Below are 24118 nucleotides of genomic sequence, written 5' to 3' on the forward strand. Positions count from 1 at the left end.
GAAGATCGGTTCCGAAGGGGCCAGCGCGCCTTTCCAAGGCCCTCCAGGGGCAGGAGTTCCCAGCGTTTCGTTCCTTACAGGGATCGTTACCAGGCACCACGTCCTCCAGCCGGGAATCAGTCCTTTCGGACCAAGCAGCGTAGGAGGGGAGCGGGCCCGGGTTCAGGTCCCGGCCGCGCCTCTCAATGAGAATCCGCCGATTCATCTGGGGGACGGAGCCATAGGGGGCAGGTCGACCCTCTTCTACCCCAGATGGGTCGAGATTACATCGGACCAGTGGGTTCTCGCCGTTATCCGGGAGGGATATTATCTGGACTTTCATCATCTCCCTCCGGACAAGTTTGTGGAATCTTCGTGTCCCGCACACAAGAAGACAGCATTGGAAGCTACCCTGGCAAGGCTCATGTCCTTGAAAGCCATCATCCCAGTACCTGCCTGGGAAGTGAATTCTGGCCATTATTCCATCTATTTCATTGTACCCAAGAAAGGGGGTACCTTTCGGCCCGTCCTGGACCTCAAGTCAGTCAATCGCTACTTACGGGTCCCGCGGTTTCGCATGGAAACTCTACGCTCCGTCAAGGCCGCAGTACAGCCAGGGGAATTCCTCACGGCATTAGACCTATCAGAGGCATACCTGCATATCCCGATCCATCCGGATCATCAGCACTACCTACGCTTCAAGGTTCTAGGCCGCCATTTCCAGTTTCGGGCCCTGCCCTTTGGGTTGGCGACATCGCCACGGACATTCACCAAGGTGGTGGTAGTAGTAGCGGCGGCGCTCAGGCGGGAAGGAATTCTGGTCCATCCCTACCTAGACGACTGGCTGATCAGGGCGAAGTCTCGAGAGGAGAGCCTTCGGACCACCGACAGAGTGATAGCCCTTCTGGAAAGCCTGGGCTGGGTTATCAACCTCGGCAAGAGCTGCCTACAGCCTTCCCAGTCCCTGGAATACCTGGGAGTACAGTTCGACACCCGGGCAGACACGGTCAGTCTCACCACCAAGAGGACGTTGAACCTTCAGCAGCATATCCAGTCTTTGATGGGAGCCAGTCGACCCACCGCCTGGGATTATCTGCAGGTTCTTGGTCTCATGGCATCCACCCTGGAAGTGGTGCCCTGGGCGAGGGCCCATATGAGGCCTCTCCAACACGCCCTGCTCTCTCGCTGGAGTCCCCATCTGCGGACCTACTCCGCGCACCTACCTCTACCTGCCCGAGTGCGCACCCAGTTACGGTGGTGGTTGCAGTCCAACCACATGAGCAGGGGATCGAAGATGTCCTCACCCACGTGGATTGTGCTCACCACGGATGCCAGCCTAAGCGGCTGGGGCGCACACTGCGAAGAACTCACCGCACAAGTGCGGTGGAACAGGGAAGAGGCGGCGTGGAACATCAACCGTCTAGAGGCCCGGGCTGTCCGATTGGCCTGCCTTCAATTTGCCCACAGACTGCGGAACAGGGCGGTCAGAGTGATGTCCGACAACGCCACCACGGTGGCATACCTCAATCGTCAGGGCGGAACCAGAAGCCGACAGGTGTCTCTGGAGATCGCCCCTCTGATGACTTGGGCGGAGGTGAATCTTCAGGACATCTCCGCCGTCCACATCGCCGGGAAGGACAATACCACAGCAGACTTCCTCAGCAGGGAACGCCTAAATCCGGGAGAGTGGCAGCTCTCACCCACGGCCTTCCAGATGATTGTGGATCATTGGGGGTTTCCGGCCATGGATCTCCTGGCAGACGGGTCCAATGCTCAAGTACCCAGATTCTTCAGCCGCAAGCGCGACCCGTGCTCACACGGAATCGATGCCCTGGTTCAGCCGTGGCCTCCAGGGACTCTACTGTACGCCTTTCCTCCGTGGCCTCTGATAGGCGCTGTCATCCGCAAGATTCAGAGGCACCAGGGCCTAGTCCTTCTAGTGGCGCCAGACTGGCCCAGACGACCCTGGTATGCAGACATGAGAAGACTACTGGCAGGGGAGCCCCTTCCCCTGCCTCCTCTTCGGGACCTTCTACATCAAGGTCCCATTCTTCACGAGGATCCGGCTCAATTCTCTCTTACGGTATGGCCCTTGAGAGGGCTAGATTGAAGAAGAGGGGTTACTCGGAGCCCGTGATTGATACCCTCCTCTGAGCTCGCAAGTTTTCCACATCCCTCACGTACATCAGGATCTGGAGAGTATTTGAAGCCTGGTGCGACTCGCATGGCACCAATCCACATGCAACCACGATCCCTATTGTGTTGGATTTCCTGCAGGATGGCCTTCAGAAGGGTCTCTCCCTCAGCTCCATCAAAGTTCAGGTGGCTGCGCTGTCTTGTTATGGTCCCAGGAGGGCTGGCAAGACCATCGCTAAGCACCAGGATGTTTCTCGCTTCCTGCAGGGGGTCAAGCATATTCGTCCGCCACTGAAGTGGCCTGTGCCTTTGTGGAACCTCAACCTTGTTTTGGATTTCCTTGCGGGATCCACCTTTCGACCCCTTCGGGGCCTGTCTCTTCGTTCCCTCACTTTGAAGATGGTATTCTTGCTGGCTGTATGTTCAGCCCGCCGCATCTCAGAGCTACAAGCATTGTCCTGCCGGGATCCATTTCTCAGGATCACTCCAGAGGCTATCCATCTTCGTACGGTTCCCTCTTTTCTACCTAAGGTGGTTTCACGGTTTCATCTTAATCAGACCATAACCTTGCCTACCACGGCGGGGCTGAGGAAATCTGAAGAAGGGCGTTTATTGCGCCATCTCGACATTGGCAGATTGCTGCCCAGATATTTGGAACTTACACAAGACCTACGAAAGACGGACCATCTGTTCGTCCTGCACGGCGGGAAGAAACAAGGTGAAGCGGCCTCTCGGCCCACCATCGCCCGCTGGATCAAGGAAGTTATCCGGGCAGCTTACGTAGAGGCTGGAAAAACCCCGCCTCTACATGTCAAGGCTCATTCTACCCAAGCTCAAGCGGCATCCTGGGCGGAATCCAGGCTGCTATCGCCTGCGGAAATCTGTAAAGCGGCGACATGGTCCTCCCTCCATACCTTTTCCAGATTCTACCGCCTGGATGTCCAGGCCAGGGAGGACTCAGCATTTGCCAGGGCGGTGTTACATGGGCCTCAGGCAGCCTCCCGCCCAGGTGGGGAGTAAAGCTTTTGTACATCCCATTTGTACTGAATCCATCTGGCTACACGCCAGGAAATGTTGGGATTACTACCTGATAATCCCCTTTTCCTTAGTGTAGACAGATGGACTCAGCATCCCGCCCAGCTGCCTGCGTACATGGGTATCACCGATTCCAGGTAAGCCATGTCCTCTGTTTCCATGAGAGCGTACACTCTACCAGGTGTCCACGCCTTTCGGTTGGGAATGCTGGCGGTCTCCAGCTACTATCAATCGGTCAGGGGAATCCTGTTTCACTTTTTAACTGTGCGTCAGTACACTATAACAGCTTTTGCAAGGAAGATTACTGAATAGCTACGCTTCCTGTGGGGATATATATGCCCCCGTGCTGACGTCAGATCCGTCTCCAACTGCTAGCACGCGGATACTATCCCATTTGTACTGAGTCCATCTGTCTACACTAAGGAAAAGGGGATTATCAGGTAGTAATCCCAACATTCACTGCCGGCTCTGAACCTAGGCTGTCAGTGACGCCTCTCCTCGCCTATCCTCTGGACGTGGACTTTCTAGGCTTAGGCCTTCCTTTGCTTGGGTGCCTCCAGTTCCCCATTATTCCTTTGGCACCTGAGCCTCCGTACCGAATCCAGTCCAGGATAGAATTGCGCCATCTACAGACTGCTGTCTCTGGGCTGAATTACTCTTCATCTCTAGCTAATCTCAAGACCCACCTAAGTCCTGCCGGCCCCAGCACCCAAAGGCTCAACCCAAGGGGAACGAGGGCTGGTATAGGTGAAGCTCCAGCTGCTTCTAGCTTCAGCCCACTCCACCTGCTGATGGTGGGGACCCGCAGGTCCTCACCTACAGGTTGCGTCAACCCCACCTCAGCCCAAGGGTCCACCTCCAACGCAACATAGGGTAAGAGAACATTGTAGAAATCTCATCTTTGTGTGACTTTCCTCACTCCAAATGATGTCAAATCTTCACTGAGGTGTACTGTTCTGTTCATATGTCTCACTCTGCATGTAAAACTGGCCCCAAAACCCTACACTACCACTAAAACCTCACCTTGAGTTACTAGCTGGTCCTCCTATAGCAATATAAATAGTTGACTTCTATGTATGCCATCCCAGAGGCTCTCTCTTTCTCTGTCTCCCCCTCCCTCCCTCCCTCTCCCTCATAAAAGTATGCAATAACACCCCTCATTTTCATTAATCCTGCCCAAACCCCTCTCCATTTGAATACATTTGCATTTGCGTCGTGATAACTATCGCGGGTGTTAACGCCATAATGCACTTTGATGAATGACCCTGCAAACTGGATATAATTGAAAGTCAGCTAGGTTAGCCGGATAACTGAACCCCTCCCACAAATGCTCCCTGAATGCCTCTCTTTTTTTTTTATCCAGCTAAATTATAGCCGGATAATGACTTATCCAGCTATAATTGAGATGGATAAGTGGCTGAATATTCCAGATTTGCCATTTAGATTATTAATTTGTGAGTCTAAATGACTTTTGAATATTGACCTTCCAGTAATTAAATCTGATAAGGATGGAAAAATTCCCACTCCCCATACCAGAAAAAATTTGATTTCCAGTCATGAATTAGTGGAGTTGGCACTAACTTCCTTCACACACAACCAGGCATGCTCCCACATACCTACACAAAACCCAGGCAGGCTCCCATTCACCAACAAAATTCAGGCAGGCACCCATTCACACCACACACAGCTCCAACATGCTCCCATTCACACCACAAAACCCAGAGAGGCTCCCATTCACATATACATACACACACACACACACACACCCCTACAACCCAGACAGGCTCCCATTCACTTTATTTCTCTTCTCAGGCTCAACTCTTCCAGTTCACTCTTACTCCTCCCCACATATATGATCCTTCTCCCACCTTACTGTCTTTCCCTTTCCCTCCCCAGGTTTGATCCCCCAGTTTGCTCACCCTCCCACTCCCCCAGCTCATCCCCCAAACTACCAGCTAGTTTGTTACCTCAACCCCCGGTTTTCTCTCACTCTCTCTCTTTTCCAGGTCCCTCCCCATTAAGGCTTAACCACCTCTCCCTACAGACTCTTCCATCCTGACCTTCAGGAAAAGAAAATGGAGCCACTTACTACCTCTGCTCCAGGCAGGCTTCCCATCTCTTATTTTGGCCTAAAGCTGCTGCTGCTGTCTTCCTCCTCCTCTGGCCCCACCCAGGCTAACTCTGCTGTTTCTTATCTTCTCAGCTTAGCCAAACTGCAGAGTTGGCCCAGAGTTCGGCAGTCACCACTTTCCTTCACTGCTGGCCCCAGGCAGGTCAAATTCTAGTCCTGTCTCTCAAACCCCTTCTGATGCACAGTGACGCTGCGTCTGCCCAGAGCCTTACACTAACACACTCAGCCTTTCTATTGGCTGTGCGACAGTGTCACGGCAATGTGTGCATGCCGTGGAACCAATGAAACAAAAGAAAGCTACTGGGAGAGATCCACGTCGCGAGTTCAGTCAGTGCCGCAGACTCCTCGCTCCATGTTGGCTGACCGTCAGTCACCCAGCCGGGCCAATGATGTGCAAATTGCAGCCGGGCTAGCAACACACCTGTGCTTCATGACACATTGGTTGAGAGCCGCTGGACTAAACAATATAGAATCCAGTTATAAATGGTTTTTCCTGAAACTCGGCAGAATGTTACATACAGAAAAATTTTATTTATTTTTTATTTCCAGATTTATAAACTGACTCTTCCAGTGAGGCTACAAGGTGTGGTGTACAATTGAAGAGAAAACAGTTTTAACACATAAAAGGACATCAACAATCGGACAAAGTATACAATTAAATATGTATGACATAACTTTCTCCCCCCCCCCCCCAAACTTTATTAACCGTGACACCACTTGAAATGGAGCATCATCACTGAATGTAGTAAGAAATATGAGATATATTAGCTCCACTTCAAAGGGGATTATGAGTTGTTAAACTTTGCATGGAGGAGTTTAGTGAGTCGTTCTTTAAAACAGCATTCTGCTCTGTTCAGATGAACCTTACAGCTTGTTACCTCCTTATGTTTCTATGAAAAAAGCAGCGGGGCATAATCGTCAGTCAGTCTTCTTGTTGAATCTGACTCCCTTCCCACAGATTTATCTATCAGATGACAAATCATAGCAGTGAGCAGCAGTTACCATACATGTTTTCATGATTTGTTTTTCTTGCAGGTTGAAGTGGGGGGGGGGGGGGGGAGTGTCATCCACAGGAGAAATGTAGATATACTCAGCAACCTGTGTCTGCCTTTGTCTTTTTTCTTTCTTCTGGTCTGAACTTAATTTCTTTTCTCTCTTAAGAACATAAGAAATTTCTATGCTGGGTCAGACCAAGGGTCCATCAAGCCCAGCATCCTGTTTCCAACAGTGGACAATCCAGGCCACAAGAACCTGGCAAGTACTCAAACCCTAAGAAGATCCCATGCTACTGATGCAATTAATAGCAGTGGCTATTCCCTAAGGGGTAGATTTTCAAACCGCGCGAATTGGCGTACTTTTGCTGGCGCATCAGACGCAAGCAAAAGTACGCGGGATTTTAGTAGATACGCGCGTAGCCGCTAAAATCCTGGATCGGCGCGCGCAAGGCTATCGATTCTGTATAGCCGGCGCACGCCGAGCCGCGCAGCCTACCCCCGTTCCCTCTGAAGCCGCTCCGAAATCGGAGCGGCCTCGGAGGGAACTTTCTTTTGCCCTCCCCTCACCTTCCCCCTCCCTTCCCCTACCTACCCACCCCGCCCGGGCCCTGTCTAAACCCCCCCTTACCTTGTCGGGGATTTACGCCTCCTGGAGGGAGAAGTAAATCCCCGCACGCCAGCGGGCCCATAGCGCGCCGGGACGCGACCTGGGGGCGGGGTACGGAGGGCGCGGCCCCGCCCCCGGACCGCCCGGTCCATAACCACACCCCGGGCCTGCCCCAAAACGCTGCCGACACGCCCCCAAAATGCCGCACCGACCGGGCCCGCCCCCCGACACGTCCCCCCTCGCCAAACCCCGGGACTTACGCGAGTCCCGGGGTCTGCGCGTGCCGGTAGGCCTATTGAACAGAGGCGCACCGGCGCGCAGGGCCCTGCTCGCCTAAATCCGCCCGGATTTAGGCGAGCAGGGCTCTGAAAATCCGCCCCAAAGTATAATTGATTAATAGCCGTTAATGGACTTCTCCTCCAAGAACTTAACCAAACCGTTTTTGAACCCAGCTACTCTAACTGCACTAACCCCATCCTCTGGCAACAAATTCCAGAGCTTTATTGTGCGTTGAGTGAAAAATAATTTTCTCCGATTAGTCTTAAATGTGCTACTTGCTAACTTCATGGAATGCCCCCTAGTCCTTCTATTATTCAAAAGTGTAAATAACGGAGTCACATCTACTCGTTCAAGACCTCTCATGATCTTAAAGACCTCTATCATATCCCCCCCCCTCAGCCGTCTCTTCTCCAAGCTAAACAACCCTAACCTCTTCAGCCTTTCCTCATAGGGGAGCTGTTCCATCCCCTTTTTCATTTTGATTGCCCTTCTCGTAACTTCTCCATCGCAACTATATCATTTTTGAGATGCGGCGACCAGAATTGTACACAGTATTCAAGGTGCAGTCTCACCATGGAGTGATACAGAGGCATTATGACAATTTCTGTTCTATTAACCATTCCCTTCCTAATAATTCCTATCATTCTGTTTGCTTTTTTGACTGCTGCAGCACACTGAGCCAACGATTTTAAAGTATTATCCACTATGATGCCTAGTTCTTTTTCCTGGGTGGTAGTTCCTAATATGGAATCTAACATCGTGTAACTACAGCAAGGGTTATGTTTCCCTATATGCAACACCTTGCACTTGTCCACATTAAATTTCATCTGCTATTTGGATGCCCAATCTTCCAGTCTTGCAAGGTCCTCCTGTAATGTATCACAGTCTGCCTGTGATTTAACTACTCTGAATAATTTTGTATCATCCGCAAATTTGATAACCTCTCATCGTATTCCTTTCCAGATCATATATATATATATATATATATTAAAAAGCACCGGTCCAAGTACAGATCCCTGAGGCACTCCACTGTTTACCCTTTTCCACTGAAAAAATTGACCATTTAATCCTACTCTCTGTTTCCTGTCTTTTAACCTCATTTTCCACCTTCCCCCCCCACCCCCGATGTGGATTCCGCCACTCTTCTGTACTTACCACCCCTGCCTGTTTTTTCTCATGTATTCTCCTCTCCCCCAACCCCCCCACCAATGGTATCCCCTCCTCTATAATTTTTGATATGTACTCCTTTATCCCCAGAACCTCTTGCCTCCTCTTTACCTTCCTTACAGCTTCCACTTCATCTCCCTATGTTGCGATCATCGCAGCCCGATGTCTCCACTACGCCCACCTTACCTCTTTAGCGACTCCCTCTTTGCCTGTTGGAGGTTTGGCTGCCGTGGCGTCATCGTGCCGTTCTCCTCCAGCGTCTCCGGACCGGCTAGACACCGCACTCCACCATGTTTCCCAGCAGCCCTTGGGCGCTCATGCGGCGTGGCCCCATCTCAAGTACCAGCAGTGACACGAACCTCAGGGGCGTCCCCCTGAGGTGACATCATCTCCACCGGATATTTAAGGTCTCTGAAATCACTATCGAGTTAGCAAGGAGTTGGATTCCAATGGAATGGAGTTGGATCGGAATGGTTTTCTTACGCTCCTAGCTACTCTGCCTCCTCGAACTTACCAGGGGTTTCCTCTCATCAGGGGCCTTGTTTCTCTTTGCTTTTCAGATCGCAGTCTGGAACCGGTATTCGCTCCTCGAGGGCCCACGTACCCGGACTTGCTACTGAATACTACTTCTGCCAGGAAGTCATCGCTGCCTACAACACCAGTGAGTTACCATCTCTCTCTCTCAGAGCGTTCCCTGGAACCAGGTACTCGCTCCTCGAGGGCCTACTTCTTTCCAGCTCCTGGGCTGCTTCTAAGAGACTATTGTGTAAGTGTTACCATCAAGGTTCTGTTCCTGAACTCTGCATACCCTGCCTACTCACTATATTCAGTTTCTCTACAGCGCTGTCATCCAGGATCGCTGTTCCAGTATCTGAGGGACTACAGCCCAGCCAGGAGTTCCAGCTCACTACTGCCACCTCTGGTGGTTCCATCTACTGTCTTATAAAAGAACTAGTGTGTGTCTCCATACTCTGAGCCTGACTGGTGGTCCCTCTCGGGATCTTTCCCTGGAGGCGTGGTCATCTGCCACTAGCTCAAGGATCCACCCACAACTACCTCAAACACCAACAGATTGCTAACTCCATGGATCCGGCCCAACTTAATGCCTTGCAGGCCATACCGGGCCTGGCCCAGTGCATTGTGGAGCAGCAAGACGCCTTGGAGAAACTTACTTCAGCATTTCATCAGCTACACACACAGAAGGTTCAAGGCACAGCTTCCAACCAAGAAGGTCAGTTACAGGAGGTAACTTTAAAAACTGCTGTACCACTGGCGGCTCCAATCCGCTTTTCCGGTGAAATTCAGAAGGCCCGGGGCTTCTTAAACCAGTGCTGCATGCACTTTGCCTTACAGCCATCTTTATTTCCTACGGCTCTTTCCAAGACCACCTACATCCTTTCATACCTGGATGGTAGGGTCTTGTCTTGGGCATCTACCTTGTGGGAGCACAAGGACCCCATATTGCAGGATATAGAAGGATTTATGGACTTGTTTAAATCCATCTTCAATGACCCTGCTGGAACTGCTGTAGCTGGTTCTGCTTTGGTGGAATTGAAGCAATTCATTGGCTGAATTTGCCATCAAGTTCAAAACTCTTGCAGCAAAACTTCGCTGGGATCCCAAATGTCTCAAGACACTCTTTTGCAGAGGCCTGGATACCCGTTTAAAGGACGAGCTGGTTGCTCATGAAACACCTGACTCGCTGGACGAATTAGTAGCCTTGGCTACTCAGATTGATCACCGGCTCCGGGACAAGGTGAAGGAACTCCGGCCTAAGGTGTTACCTGGGTTGAAACAGGCTAGTTCTATATCCGCACCTCGGATGGTTCCAGTAATTCTTGCTGCTGATAAAGATGAACCGATGCAACTTGGTCATGGACATCTAACTTCCAAAGAAAGAAGACTTCGGAAAAAGCACGGCCATTGCATGTACTGTGGTAAGCCCGGCCATAATGTCTCTACATGTCCCAGTCATCCGGAAAACGGATGGGCCTAAGTCCTGCAGGAGGACAGTTCTTAGGCCATACCGCGCCCTCTCCTCCGCTTGCACTTCCAGTCTCTTTGACTTACGGACCGGTCACGGTTCAGACTCCTGTCCCGATGGACTCAGGAGCAGAAGGCAACTTCATTCTCAGACATCTAGTGGAAGACTTAAGGAGTCCCCTCATCAAGCTGAAAGATCCACTACTGTGTCATCATTTGAAGTGGGCTATGGACGTTCCCCAACACCGCCACTTCCAATGAAGTTCAATGACGTCCCAGAACCTCTATCCACTGCTGCTGGTATTCATAACACTTTCCACATTTCACTTCTGAAACCACTCATACTCAGCAAATTTTCTTCCAAACCTCAAGTTCCACCTGTCATCAATGCAGAAGATGATGTAGAATTCAAAGTCAAAGAGGTCCTGGATGTTCGTAAAAGAGGCAATACTTTTGAATACCTTCTGAAGTGGGAAGGTTTCGGCCCCGAAGAAAACTCTTGGGAGCCTCGGACCAATATTCTGGACAAAGAGATGCTCGTCAGTTCCACATCTCGCATCCTTCAAAACCCAAACCTGGTACCCAAAGAGGAATTTGCCTTTTGAAGGGGGGTACTGTTGCGACTGTCGCTGCCCGTCTCCACTATGCCCACCGTACCTCTTTGGTGACTCCCTCTTTGTCTGTTGGAAGTTTGGCTGCCGCGGCGTCATCATACCGTTCTCCTCCGGCGTCCCTAGACCGGCTAGACACCACACTCCTTCATGTTTGCCAGCAGCCTGAGGGCGCATGCGCAGCACGGCCCCCGACTCAAGTACCAGCAGTGGCGTGAACCTCAGGGGCGTCCCCCTGAGGTGACGCCATCTCCACCGGATATGTAAGGTCTCTGAAATCGCTATCGAGTTAGTAAGGAGTTGGATTCCAACGCAATGGAGTTGGATCGGAGTGGTTTTCTTATGCTCCTAGCTACTGTGCCTCCTCGGACTTACCAGGGGTACCCGCTCCTCGGGGGCCTCGTTTCTCTTTGCTTTTCAGATCGCAGTCTGGAACCGGTACTCGCTCCTTGAGGGCCCACGTACCCGGACTTGCTACTGAATACTACTTCTGCCAGGAAGTCATCGCTGCCTACAACACCAGTGAGTTACCATCTCTCTCTCAGAGCGTTCCCTGGAACCAGGTACTCGCTCCTCGAGGGCCTACTTCTTTCCAGCTCCTGGGCTGCTTCTAAGAGACTATTGTGTAAGTGTTACCATCAAGGTTCTGTTCCTGAATTCTGCATACCCTGCCTACTCACTATATTCAGTTTCTCTACAGCTCAGTCATCCAGGATCGCTGTTCCAGTATCTGAGGGACTACAGCCCAACTGGGCATTCCAGCTCACTAATGCCACCTCTGGTGGCTCCTTATACTGTCTAATAAAAGAACTAGTGTGTGTCTGTCTCCATACTCTGAGCCTGACCGGTGGTCCGTCTCAGGATCTTTTGCCGGGGGCATGGTCATCTGCCACCGGCTCAAGGATCCACCCACAACTACCGCAAACACCAACACCATGCTGGGTCAGACTAAGGGTCCATCAAGCCCAGCATCCTGTTTCCAACAGAAGCCAAACCAGGCCACAAGAACCTTGCAAGTTCCCAAACACCAAGAAGATCCCATGCTACTGATGCAATTAAAAGCAGTGGCTATTCCGTAAGCAAACTTGATTAATAGCAGTTAATGGACTTCTGCTCCAAGAACTTATCCTAACCTTTTGAACCCAGTTACACTTACTAACAACATCCTCTGGCAACAAATTCCAGAGCTTAATTGTGCGTTGAGTGAAAAAGAGTTTTCTCCGATTAGTCTTAAATGTGCTACTTGCTAACTTCATGGAGTGCCCTCTAGTCCTTCTATTATCCAAAAGTGTAAATAACCGATTCACATCTACTCCTTCAAGACCTCTCATGATCTTAAAGACCTCTATCATATTCCCCCCTCAGCAGTCTCTTCTCTAAGCTGAACAGCCCTAACCTCTTCAGCCTTTCCTCATAGGGGGAGCTGTTCCATCCCCTTTATCATTTTGGTTGCCCTTCTCTGTACTTTCTCCATCGCAACTATATCTTTTTTGAGATGCGGTGACCAGAATTGTACACAGTATTCAAGGTGCGGTCTCACCATGGAGAGATTTAGAGGCATTATGACATTTTCTGTTCTATTAACCATTCCCTTTCTAATAATTCCTAACATTCTGTTTGCTTTTTTGACTGCTGCAGCACACTGAGCCGACGATTTTAAAGTATTATCCACTATGATGCCTAGATCTTTTTCCTGGGTGGTAGCTCCTAATATGGAACCTAACATCGTGTAACTACAGCAAGGGTTATTTTTCCCTATATGCAACACCTTGCACTTGTCCATATTAAATTTCATCTGCCATTTGGATGCCCAATCTTCCAGTCTTTCAAGGTCCTCCTGAAATGTATCACAATCCGCTTGTGATTTAACTACTCTGAATAATTTTGTATCATCCGCAAATTTGATAACTTCACTCGTCGTATTCCTTTCCAGATCATTTATAAATATATTGAAAAGCACCGGTCCAAGTACAGATCCCTGAAACGCTCCACTGTTTACCCTTTTCCACTGAGAAAATTGACCATTTAATCCTACTCTCTGTTTCCTGTCTTTTAATCAGTTCGTAATCCACAAAAGTATATCACCTCCTATCCCCTGACTTTTTGGTTTTCTTAGAAGCCTCTCATGAGGGTCTTTGTCAAACACCTTCTGAAAATCCAAATATACTTCATCTATCCGTTTACCTTTATCCACATGTTTATTAACCCCTTTAAAAAAATGAAGCATCTATAGTTTTAGGAGATTTTAACTTACATATGGATGTTACTCCATTAGATATTCCATGCTCTATTTTAATAGATTCTTTAGAAGTGCTTGGATATCAGTTAATATCAAGTAAACCTACTCATAAAGCAGGGCATGCATTAGATTTAATCTTTATGAATTTTGTTAGGCAAGACTTCCCTTGAGGAAATCCATGTTGACTGTGTTCCATTAAAGCATGTCTTTCTATGTGCTCTATGATTTTGATCTTTAGAATAGTTTCCACTATTTTTCCCAGCACTGAAGTCAGGCTCACTAGTCTATAGTTTCCCGAATCACCCCTGGAGCCCTTTTTAAATATTGGGGTTACATTGGCCACCCTCCAGTCTTCAGGTACAATGGATGGTTTTAATGATAGGTTACAGATTTTAACTAATAGATCAGAAATTTCATTTTTTAGTTCCTTCAGTACCCTAGGATGTATACCATCCGATCCAGGTGATTTGCTACTCTTTAGTTTGTCAATCTGGCCTACTACATCTTCCAGGTTCACAGTGATTTCGTTCAATTCGTCTGACTTATCACCCCTGAAAACCATCTCTGGAACTGGTATCTCCCCAACATCCTCATTAGTAAACACGGAAACAAAGAATTCATTTAATCTTTCTGCAATGGCTTTATCTTCCCTAAGAGTCCCTTTAACCCTTCGGTAATCTAATGGGCCAACAGATTCCCTCACTGAATCCTTTGATTCCATCACTTTACTTCCTGTCCATTTTCCCTAATTCTATCACCTCAGCTTCTTTTTTTCTTTTATCCCGTTTGTTCTGTTGTCTTATGATCTGGATCAGTGATTTTCAACTGGTCTGTCACCACCTCTGCGGCCAGAATACCATGCTCCCTGGTCTCCTGCTGGTATGGCTACTCCTCTCTCCCCCTCTTGTGCTCCTGCGGAATGCAGAGATCTCCTCCTCCTCCGCCAGGTCATCAGCATTTTCAAGACTGGGCGGAACGTAGCAGCAGAGCCGATTGTAGCACTAAGCAGCCATCTAGAAAGAGCGCCCTGGGTTGGGGATGGGAGGCCGTGCATGCAGTATGGCCTCTCCTTATCAGCACAGCCTGGAAGAGGAATTAAAATGGACCCACGCAGGAGCAAGAGCCCATGCCTCTGTCATAAGCAGGCAAAGGCATGGGGACTAATTGAGGAGAAGGAGCAGTGTCAACCCCCAGGGTGCCAAGAAAGAGGACAAGTCCCATCAGCCACAGGGGCTGGAGGAGGATATGCTGAAGCTGCTACTGTCACTTGTACTTCAGGGAGGAGAGAAACAGCATATGTGTCTGTCTAAGACTGAGCATGTTAAAGTGAGAGACAGCCTGTTTGTGTGCCTCTGTAAGGCTGAGCATGTGAGTGTGAGAGACAACCTGTGTGTGTATGTAAGACTGAGGACATGAGAGTCAGGCACAAACTTTGTGTATGCCTGTGTGAGACTGAGCACATGAGAGTGAGAGACAGCCTGTATGCCTGCGTAAAACTGAGCACGTGAGAGTGAGAGACAGTCTGTGGGAATGTATCTGTGTGAGACTGAGCACATAAGAGTGAGACACAGCCTGTAGGTGTGTGTCTGTGTGAAATTGAGCATGTGAGAGTGAGAGCCTATATGTGTGTGTGTGTAGGTCCCTGTGTGAGACTGAGCATGTGACTGAGACACAACCTTTGTGTGTGTGGTTGAGTTACACTGAGCATATGAGAGTGAGAAACAGCCTATGGGCGTGTTTATGTGTAAGACTGAGCACATGAGATTAAAAGTCCATCTGTGTGTGTGTGTATAAGACTAAGCATGTCAGAGTGAGGGAGAGTGTATGTGCATACATGAGAAAAAGAGGAAAAGGTTTGAGCATCAACCCCACTCCCTTCCTTTTGCTAATTCAAAACAATCTGAGGGCAGCTGGAAATGAAATGGTCCCAGGTATGGGCAACAGGGGATTTTTTTTATCCTTATTTGTTTTAATTAATGTTTGTTTGTGTCTGCTGTTTTGAAATATTTTATTGGTGTTTAGAACAATTTTGTGAGTTTTTAATTTTTTTATGTTATTCTATTCAGCCGTTATGAAATGTATTCTTTTAATAAGTTTGATTCTATTACTATTGATTTTATATTTCTTGATTTTATTTGATTTTTTTCACTTAGTTTATTGTTGTACTAAATAATGAATCTGGCTTGTTGTAGTTTCCAGTTCAGAATTTGTCTGTATGTATCTGTTTATAATTATACACTTTTTATTCTGTATTTTGCATAAGTTCTGCATGTATGACCGAGGTAAGGTATTCTGGCAGCATGTAGTATATTTGTAGGGATTTATAGCAGTCTGGCTTGTTCTATTTGCCTAATATGAGGTGTATTGGTGTTTTAGGGCCTGGTGTAATATTAGCACTGCTGCCTTTTCATAGGTAGTTTAACTGTTTCTGTGCTGGCAGTTAGTGTTGTTTTGGTATGGAAGTTTACTATATTTTTTATAATTCTTTTATCATGGCTTTCTAAGTGCTAAGCCCACACTGAACATTTTATAATAGGCCTAATACCATATGGATTTAAAGTTTATTTTCTTTTTTTCTTTTTTGTAGGGTTTTCTGGTTGACACCACAGTTGTGTATATAAATATAATATACATGTAAATGATATGTTTTGTACCACAGACTATACTTTTAATGTAATTTTTCATGTAAAATCTATTATAAACACTAAACAGAAGCAAAACACCTCTCAAATAGTCACTCACACAACAAAGTGTAACACTCTAGAGAGGGAAATAGTCTTATAGCTATTTACCACAAAAACGTATCAAAGACTAGACTAGAGACAATATCATAGGCATTTGCTCACGGTAAACCTTTAATCCGCTGTCTCTCGCCCTCAATGGGCCGCAGGCAGTAGTCAGCCTGTGAGCTCGAAGGTTTTTAATCATCTATTGTCTCATGTCTACCCAACCAACAATCCAAACATTTTTCTGGTAGTTTTATATATGTGAAACATTAAAGTGCAAATTGTTAAAGCATCTCTTCAAAAATCACTCAACCTGCTGATTACCCACAATTATTAATCAAAAATACTTAGCCACAGAATGGTCGGTCAATCAATCATTTGGAGTAATTCAGTTATTCAACCCTGACATGGTCCATGTTTCGACTCTAAACGAGTCTTTTTCAAGGGGAGTGAATGTCACGGCTCTCTGTATCACCGTATCACTGTATCACAAAGGCGTGAACCGCCATGCTGCAAACCGGAGAAATGTGATTCTGGCGTTCCGGAACTAAATGAGAAAAAAAATTTCCTTACCGGTGATACAGAGAGCCGTGACATTCACTCCCCTTGAAAAAGACTCGTTTAGAGTCGAAACATGGACCATGTCGGGGTTGAATAACTGAATTACTCCAAATGATTGATTGACCATTCTGTGGCTAAGTATTTTTGATTAATAATTGTGGGTAATCAGCCGGTTGAGTGATTTTTGAAGAGATGCTTTAACAATTTGCACTTTAATGTTTCACATATATAAAACTACCAGAAAAATGTTTGGATTGTTGGTTGGGTAGACATGAGACAATAGATGATTAAAAACCTTCGAGCTCACAGGCTGACTACTGCCTGCGGCCCATTGAGGGCGAGAGACAGCGGATTAAAGGTTTACCGTGAGCAAATGCCTATGATATTGTCTCTAGTCTAGTCTTTGATATGTTTTTGTGGTAAATAGCTATAAGACTATTTCCCTCTCTAGAGTGTTACACTTTGTTGTGTGAGTGAAATCTATTATAAATGCATAATTTTTAATTGTGTTGGATGGGGAGGGGAGAGTGCGCAAAGCTATATGGTTCACAAGGCAGACTTCTTCACCCACTGGGCTCGGTAGGACACAGTTCTTGCCCTCTATTCCTGCCAGAGCCCAGCAAGAAATGGCAATTCTCTTTCTGTTCTGGATCAGTGATAACTGATTCTATCTTCCCCTGTTGGGCCCGAAAGTGGCAGCAGAAGAAAAATGGTTGGTGGCCTCACAAGGGGACAGAAAACACAGCTTGTACAAAACTTTATGTAATTTATGTTCAGAGAGAGTACTCTTATTTTTCTAGTGTCATTCTTAACAGTAAAAATAATACCGAGGCTTTATTTTTGGTTCAGCTGTGGATTGCTGTGGGTGGTGGGTCACACATGTGAGCATTGTCCATTGGGTATGTCTTGACAGGGAAAAGGTTGAGAATCGCTGATCTGGATTACACCTTCTGAGGAAGGTCAGGGCCCTCTCGCTCTCTCCCCCTCTCTCTCTTTCTATCTCTCTCTCCCACACTTCCAGTACATTTTTTCTTTATTGAGCAGTGCCAGGGTTTTAGTGACCAGTATGCAAATGAGCCCTGTGGCCATACCAGTCATAACCATAGAAATACAGGAGTGGTTAGCACTTGTGGAGATTTTTGTATATATATCTCTCTATCTATCTTTCTATATATATATTGGAAGGATACAAATCAGGTTTAGTTGTATGTACAGCCACAGATTGTCACTGAGGGAAGGCTCTTATAAATACATTTCCACAGATTTACTTATGCATTTTAATAAAAAGTAATATTTTGATGTGTTGGAAGAATTTTAGATATATATATATATAATTTAAATTTTAACACACATTATCTCATTGTTTCCTTTTTAGGTTAGAATACAGAACTATGATAGCAACTGGTGGGGTAATAACAGGACTGGCAGCCTTAAAGAGGCAAGACTCTGCCAGATCGCAACATCATTTATCTCGTTCCGCATCACCGCCTCCCGAGGAGAAGAAACCAGTGAGGCATCGGCCAAGGGCTGACGTAGTAATTGTCAGAGGAAAAATTCGACTCTATTCCCCATCTGGCTTCTTCCTTATTCTTGGAGTACTGATCTCAGTTGCTGGAATTGCGATGGCTGTCCTTGGATACTGGCCACAGAAGGAAGACTTTCTAGCACCAGAAGTTAGACTGTCAAATAATACCCAAATCATGAGAGAAGGTGGCATAATGGCCCGCTTCTTTGAACAGCATTTACACTCAGAAAAAATGAAAATGCTAGGCCCTTTCACCATGGGAATAGGGATATTTATCTTTATTTGTGCTAATGCTATTCTTCATGAAAATCGAGACAAAGAAACCAAAGTCATCCACATGAGAGACATATATTCGACTGTAATAGATATCCATACTTTGCGAATCAAGGAGCAAAAGCATCTCAATGGTGCCTATGCTGGCTTGTTTGGAGAAACAGAAGTAAGGCATAATGATAACCACTGTGCTTCTAATTTGGCTGCAAATACAATTGCTTCTTTTTCAGGCTTTGGTAATAGTTTTAAACGGTGTAGGTCCATGGAGGATGATGACAGTGGCTTGAGTCAAAGTAGGAACTTTACCAGTCTTCTACCACCCTTGCTGTCTGAGCATTCTGGCTCAGTCTTTGGCCTCCACTCTTACCCCAGCAAAGCGATGGATGACAGGAATAGTAGTTCTAAAAAATGTGAAACCAAATCAATTGTATCCTCCTCCATTAATGCATTCACACTCCCAGTAATTAAACTTAACAACTGTGTGATTGATGAACCAGATATTGACAGCATTACTGAGGACTCTGAAATCAATAAGAGCCAGCCTAGAAATCTGTCGATGGATTCCTTAACTGTTCCTTCGACGGATGTCAATGAATCCTACAAACCTGGCAGTGCAGTGCTGCTGCGAAGTTGTTCTATCATGGAACCACTCTCCAATGAATCCAAATATTGCATGACTCCTGACTCAAGCACTGGAAAACTTTTATCCCCTGGTGCTGCCAGGAAACAGTTTGGGTCGAATGCATCTTTGCATATCCTCTCTTCACATTCAAAATCCTTGGACTTGGAGAGGGGCCCTTCTACACTTACAGTCCATGTTGAGCAAAGAAAACATCCAAGTTGGCCAAGACTGGACCGCAGCAACAGCAAGGGTTATATGAAATTAGAGAACAAAGAGGATCCCATGGACAGGTTGATTGTACCACAAACTTCAGTCAAAAAAGATTATACTAATAAGGAGAAGCTGCTCATGATTTCAAGATCTCATAATAACTTAAGTTTTGAACATGATGAGTTTCTGAGTAACAATCTCAAGCGAGGCACTTCTGAAACCAGATTTTGATGTAAAAAAATGTATTTTACAAGGTGTTATTTTTTTAAACATTTTGACAAGATCCCCTCCCGCCTTTGTTGAAAAGATGCATGTTTTTTTTAATCAGATTGTTAACATCATAGGGAAGCTGGCTTTTGGGAGTGGAGCTGACTCACCTTGTTTTTCATAAACTACAATTGCAATATATGACTGTCATCACAAAAAAAATATGTATCTGCATCAGATATTATTGCCTCACTGTTCTTCACACGCAATCACATAAAAAAAAATCTTTATCATTTTTGTTCTAGAAGCCTGAATTAAACATTGCATTTCTCATTTCCTTCCATATTTTGTATTCTTCCATTGTTAGCATTTTAAAACATGGGGCTTCCAGTCTCCAATGGGAAGCAAACATATATAACTGGAATCACCAAATCCAGGTTCATAAGTAGCTAGATGTTATGTTACTCCCTATATGATAACTTCAGTCCTAGGCTGTTGTAATGTGTTCATGAAATCATATACACAAGAAACTAAATGCCATACTTGTGAATTCTTTGTTGTTGCTGAAGTTAAAATCCAATGTTGTGAATTCATTAGTTTGCTGAATGTAGTAAACTAAAGTCAATAATAACTTAGCACAATTATTATTTATTATAAAGTACATTTCTCAAGCTACCATGCACAAAAAAAAAGTGTTTGGCCAGGATTTAAGCAACATGTGTTAAATTAATGGAAACCAGTATAATGACTGAACACTAAGATTGTTTACTAATTTGAAATATTTGCAAATGTCAGACTGTGCACAAGTGGTAGCGTCCTAGCAGCCCTACTCAAATATCACACATTTTATATGATAAATTTCAGATGAGGTACATTATATGTAACAAACTTTAAAATCGGATTTGATATGATTTTATGTTTTACATTTCATTCAAATAAACTCCCACTATGTTCTGCAGTCATATTGCTCCCAAACTGTGTGGATGGCCACCTCTAGGCCTTTTAGTATTTGAGCCACGCAGCCCGCCCTCTGAGGTAGGAAGGGGAGAAGGCGTGCAGCATTAGACTATTATTTCTGTTACTGAAGTACAGTGGAGTAAACTGAAGCATGGGGTGCTTTTCAATATATATATCAATGATCTGGAAAGGAATACGATGAGTGACGTTATCAAATTTGCAGATGATACAAAATTATTCAGAGTAGTTAAATCACAAGCAGACTGTGATACATTACAGGAGGACCTTGCAAGACTGGAAGATTGGGCATCCAAATGGCAGATGAAATTTAATGTGGACAAGTGCAAGGTGTTGCATATAGGGAAAAATAACCCTAGCTGTAGTTACACGATGTTAGGTTCCATATTAGGAGCTACCACCCAAGAAAGAGATCTAGGCGTCATAGTAGATAATACATTGAAATCGTCAGCTCAGTGTGCTGCAGCAGTCAAAAAAGCAAATAAAATGTTAGGAATTATTAGGAAGGGAATGGTTAATAAAACGGAAAATGTCATAATGCCTCTATATCGCTCCATGGTGAGACCACACCTTGAATACTGTGTACAATTCTGGTCGCCGTATCTCAAAAAAGATATAGTTGCAATGGAGAAGGTACAGAGAAGGGCAACCAAAATGATAAAGGGGATGGAACAGCTCCCCTATGAGGAAAGGCTGAAGAGGTTAGGGCTGTTCAGCTTGGAGAAGAGACGGCTGAGGGGGGATATCATAGAGGTCTTTAAGATCATGAGAGGTCTTGAACGAGTAGATGTGACTCGGTTATTTACACTTTCGAATAATAGAAGGACTAGGGGGCATTCCATGAAGTTAGCAAGTAGCACATTTAAGACTAATCGGAGAAAATTCTTTTTCACTCAACGCACAATAAATCTCTGGAATTTGTTGCCAGAGGATGTGGTTAGTGCAGTTAGTGTAGCTGGGTTCAAAAAAGGTTTGGATAAGTTCTTGGAAGAGAAGTCCATTAACTGCTATTAATCAAGTTTACTTAGGGAATAGTCACTGCTATTAATTGCATCAGTAGCATGGGATCTTCTAGGTGTTTGGGTAATTGCCAGGTTCTTGTGGCCTGGTTTGGCCTCTGTTGGAAACAGGATGCTGGGCTTGATGGACCCTTGGTCTGACCCAGCATGGCAATTTCTTATGTTCTTATGTGGTATGCTAGTGTAGGAGCCAGTATTCAAAAGCAAACCAAGAGTTCCTCCTCCCTGGTTGTGGTACATCCAGTAAATCCCTGCTAGAAGACAGCGCTCATAATCAGTAACACCCAGTAAATCTATTAGGCAATCTATTTGTCTGGATAATTTTTGAGTTAGCTGGACAAACCTCAAGGTTTGAATATTTGGCTCCTTTAAATGCTGTCCAGTGATTAACCAGAAAAAAAAAAGTCTCTGGATACACTGGAGACCTTCTGGGGGTATTCCAGGATGGAGTTGTCATAGCTGGATGACTATCTGGCTAACTCCAATATTCAGTTATCCAAATAAGTTATTTGGTTATGTCACGATGTGCTTTAGAGTTGGCATAAAGTTTTCTGGGTATGTGCACCCTGATAACTTTATTGTAGCGGGCTATATTCAAATTATACAGTCTGTTGTGCCAAAAAAAGACATTTTTTTTTAAAAAGAATTTAGTGGCTCTGCAAGCTCGGTCCCCACCCCACTAAATGCCCAAACAATGTTGGTTATTGTGTCTGATCTTCCCCTCCCTTCCCCAAGCTCCCCAAAAGATGGCCATAAAGTTGCAGGCTCATCGTCCCAAGGAGAGGTCACCCCCGGCCCCCTTCTGTGCTTTCTCAGTGCATAGCTGTTGTGGCCCCCTCCTCAAGCTCACCCGGCACCCTTGAAAACCTCCTGCGCCACTGGGATCTCAGTACAATTGTATCCAGATAAGCATGGCTGATTAGCTTTAAAAGTGATGTGGGAAATGTTACCCAGATATGTTTATTCATGTATTTTCAGCTGGATGTTTATCCCGCTGAATATCCTTGATAACGTATCCTTTCCCTGCATTTCTGAATATTGGCTTCCTAGTGCTTACTTTCCCTTTTTAATTTGTTTAGCTTAAGCTAATGGTTGCTGGTTCACAGCATTTTAACTCCCTTCTTGTTTGCTCCATTTAATGATAAAATGTCATTGGCTAAAGTTATTTTTTGTACCCCTGGTTATACCAGAGAGAAAACAGAAAGTGAAGCACAGATTATGTCCTGTATGTAAGCAATGCCATGAAATAATACTGCCATCAGCTAGAATTATCCAGCTGTCCGATGACCCCCCCCCCCCCCCCCCCTGCTCATGGAGGAATAGCCTAATGGTTAGAGCAGCAGACTAAGAGTCAGAGAAACCAGGGTTCCTATCCTGCTTCTGCCACTCTCTATCACTGGGTAACTTGCTTCAACTTCTCTTGCCTCAGCATAGATGGTAAGCTCTCTGGGACAGGAGCCACCCAAATGTTCCTGGATTTGAAACTCACCTTCAGCTTAGGTTTGGAAGGTTGAGTAATTCGTTCAAGATTCTGAGCTTTCAATTCCCTTTTACTTTGCAGCATGCTGGGTACATGTAAAGGATGATGTTTGTTTAGTAGGCCGAGACGATAGGAGCAAGGAATCCTAGAACAGCCATGCTCAAGCACTGCAGATGTATGTTTTAGGTTGTTAAAGGGATGTAACAGTACGTCAGGTCACTAGTGTCTCAGTGAAGCCGACTGCACGTGCTGGCTATTGCTACAGTATGTTTGTATGATAGAAAGGTTTTTGTTTTTTTGTTTTTGTTCCATCCAGACTGTTAATTGGTCTTGATATTTTCATGTAAACTACATACTCAGGTATTTATTTTTTGTTGTTTTTTTTCCTTCCCTGCCCCCTCTCCTCCCCTGCAGGAAAGTATTAAACAGACGGTGATCTGATCTTAAAGCACTTTGCTTACTCACAAAGAGTGAAGGACAAAATTGTACTCAGATTTTGTTACTTTGCAGTTCCGTATTTCAACACAACAATGCCTGTAAGAAGCATCATCTGCTCAGTGAATTAAAGCTTTACTGTTACCTGTTAGATACTTAAGCCTATATATTGTATCAAAGTTGGCTAAATATTTTGCTATGGAGCTTTTAATAACTTCTGGTTCATCTTCTTATACATTTGCTATTTTTGAAACAAAATAAAAAGTATCAGTATATAATGTGAATTATCTGTTTCATATCTAGGGCTCTGTTATTTGAGCACTTTTGAACAAGGAGAGTGACTTTAGAATCTTGAAGTTATGTGTAGTTTATTTCAAGATATATGAAAATGAATTGAAATACAACAACCCACATACAGGAGCTAACCCCCATCCCAAGTTAGGGGGCAAGGCCACAGTAGTGGAGGTGCTCCACCTCTGGGCAGGTTTACAGAGGCTGGGAGGAGGGCCAGTTGTTACGCTTGGGCTCCGGTCAGGAGGCGTGAACACCACCCAGCAGGGTGGCTCCAGGTGGAGAGAGACAGGAAGATAGAAACAGTGTCTGGTTCCAGGCTGGGTCAAGGCAGGCAGCAATAAGCAGTGTCTAGTTCAGGCTGGGTCAGAGCAGGCGGCAAGGAGCAGAGTCTAAGTTCAGGCTGGGTCAGGGCAGGCGGCAATGAGCAGAGTCTAAGTTCAGGCTGGGTCAGGGCACAGTAAGCAGGGCAAGGCAGGTCAGAAGGCCCGTAGGCCACACACACACAGAAGGCCCGTAGGCCACACACCATAAGCGGGGCAAGGCAGGTCAGAAGGCCCGTAGGCTCCACACACACAGACAGAAGGCCCGTAGGCCACACACCATAAGCAGAGCAGGGCAGGTCAGAAGGC

At 46.0% G+C, this 24118-nt stretch overlaps 1 protein-coding gene across 15 annotated transcripts in view; it reads left to right on the top strand.

Moving 5' to 3' along the window:
• TMEM200A (transmembrane protein 200A) overlaps positions 1-23464 on the top strand; it is a 245515-nt gene extending 222051 nt beyond the window's left edge. For 14 of the 15 annotated variants that reach the window (XM_029594548.1, XM_029594556.1, XM_029594547.1 and 11 more), the window contains one exon: positions 17825-19627. In XM_029594548.1, coding sequence (XP_029450408.1) covers positions 17825-19310 — 1486 coding nt within the window. In that variant the 3' untranslated portion in view covers positions 19311-19627. Of the gene's footprint in view, positions 1-17824; positions 19628-23174 lie in introns of those variants that run through there. The other variant, XR_003855513.1, reaches the window with a different exon arrangement.
• Positions 23465-24118: the final 654 nt, after the last annotated feature.

Source organism: Rhinatrema bivittatum, chromosome 3 (assembly GCF_901001135.1).
Source record: "Rhinatrema bivittatum chromosome 3, aRhiBiv1.1, whole genome shotgun sequence".
Classification (NCBI taxonomy): domain Eukaryota; kingdom Metazoa; phylum Chordata; class Amphibia; order Gymnophiona; family Rhinatrematidae; genus Rhinatrema; species Rhinatrema bivittatum.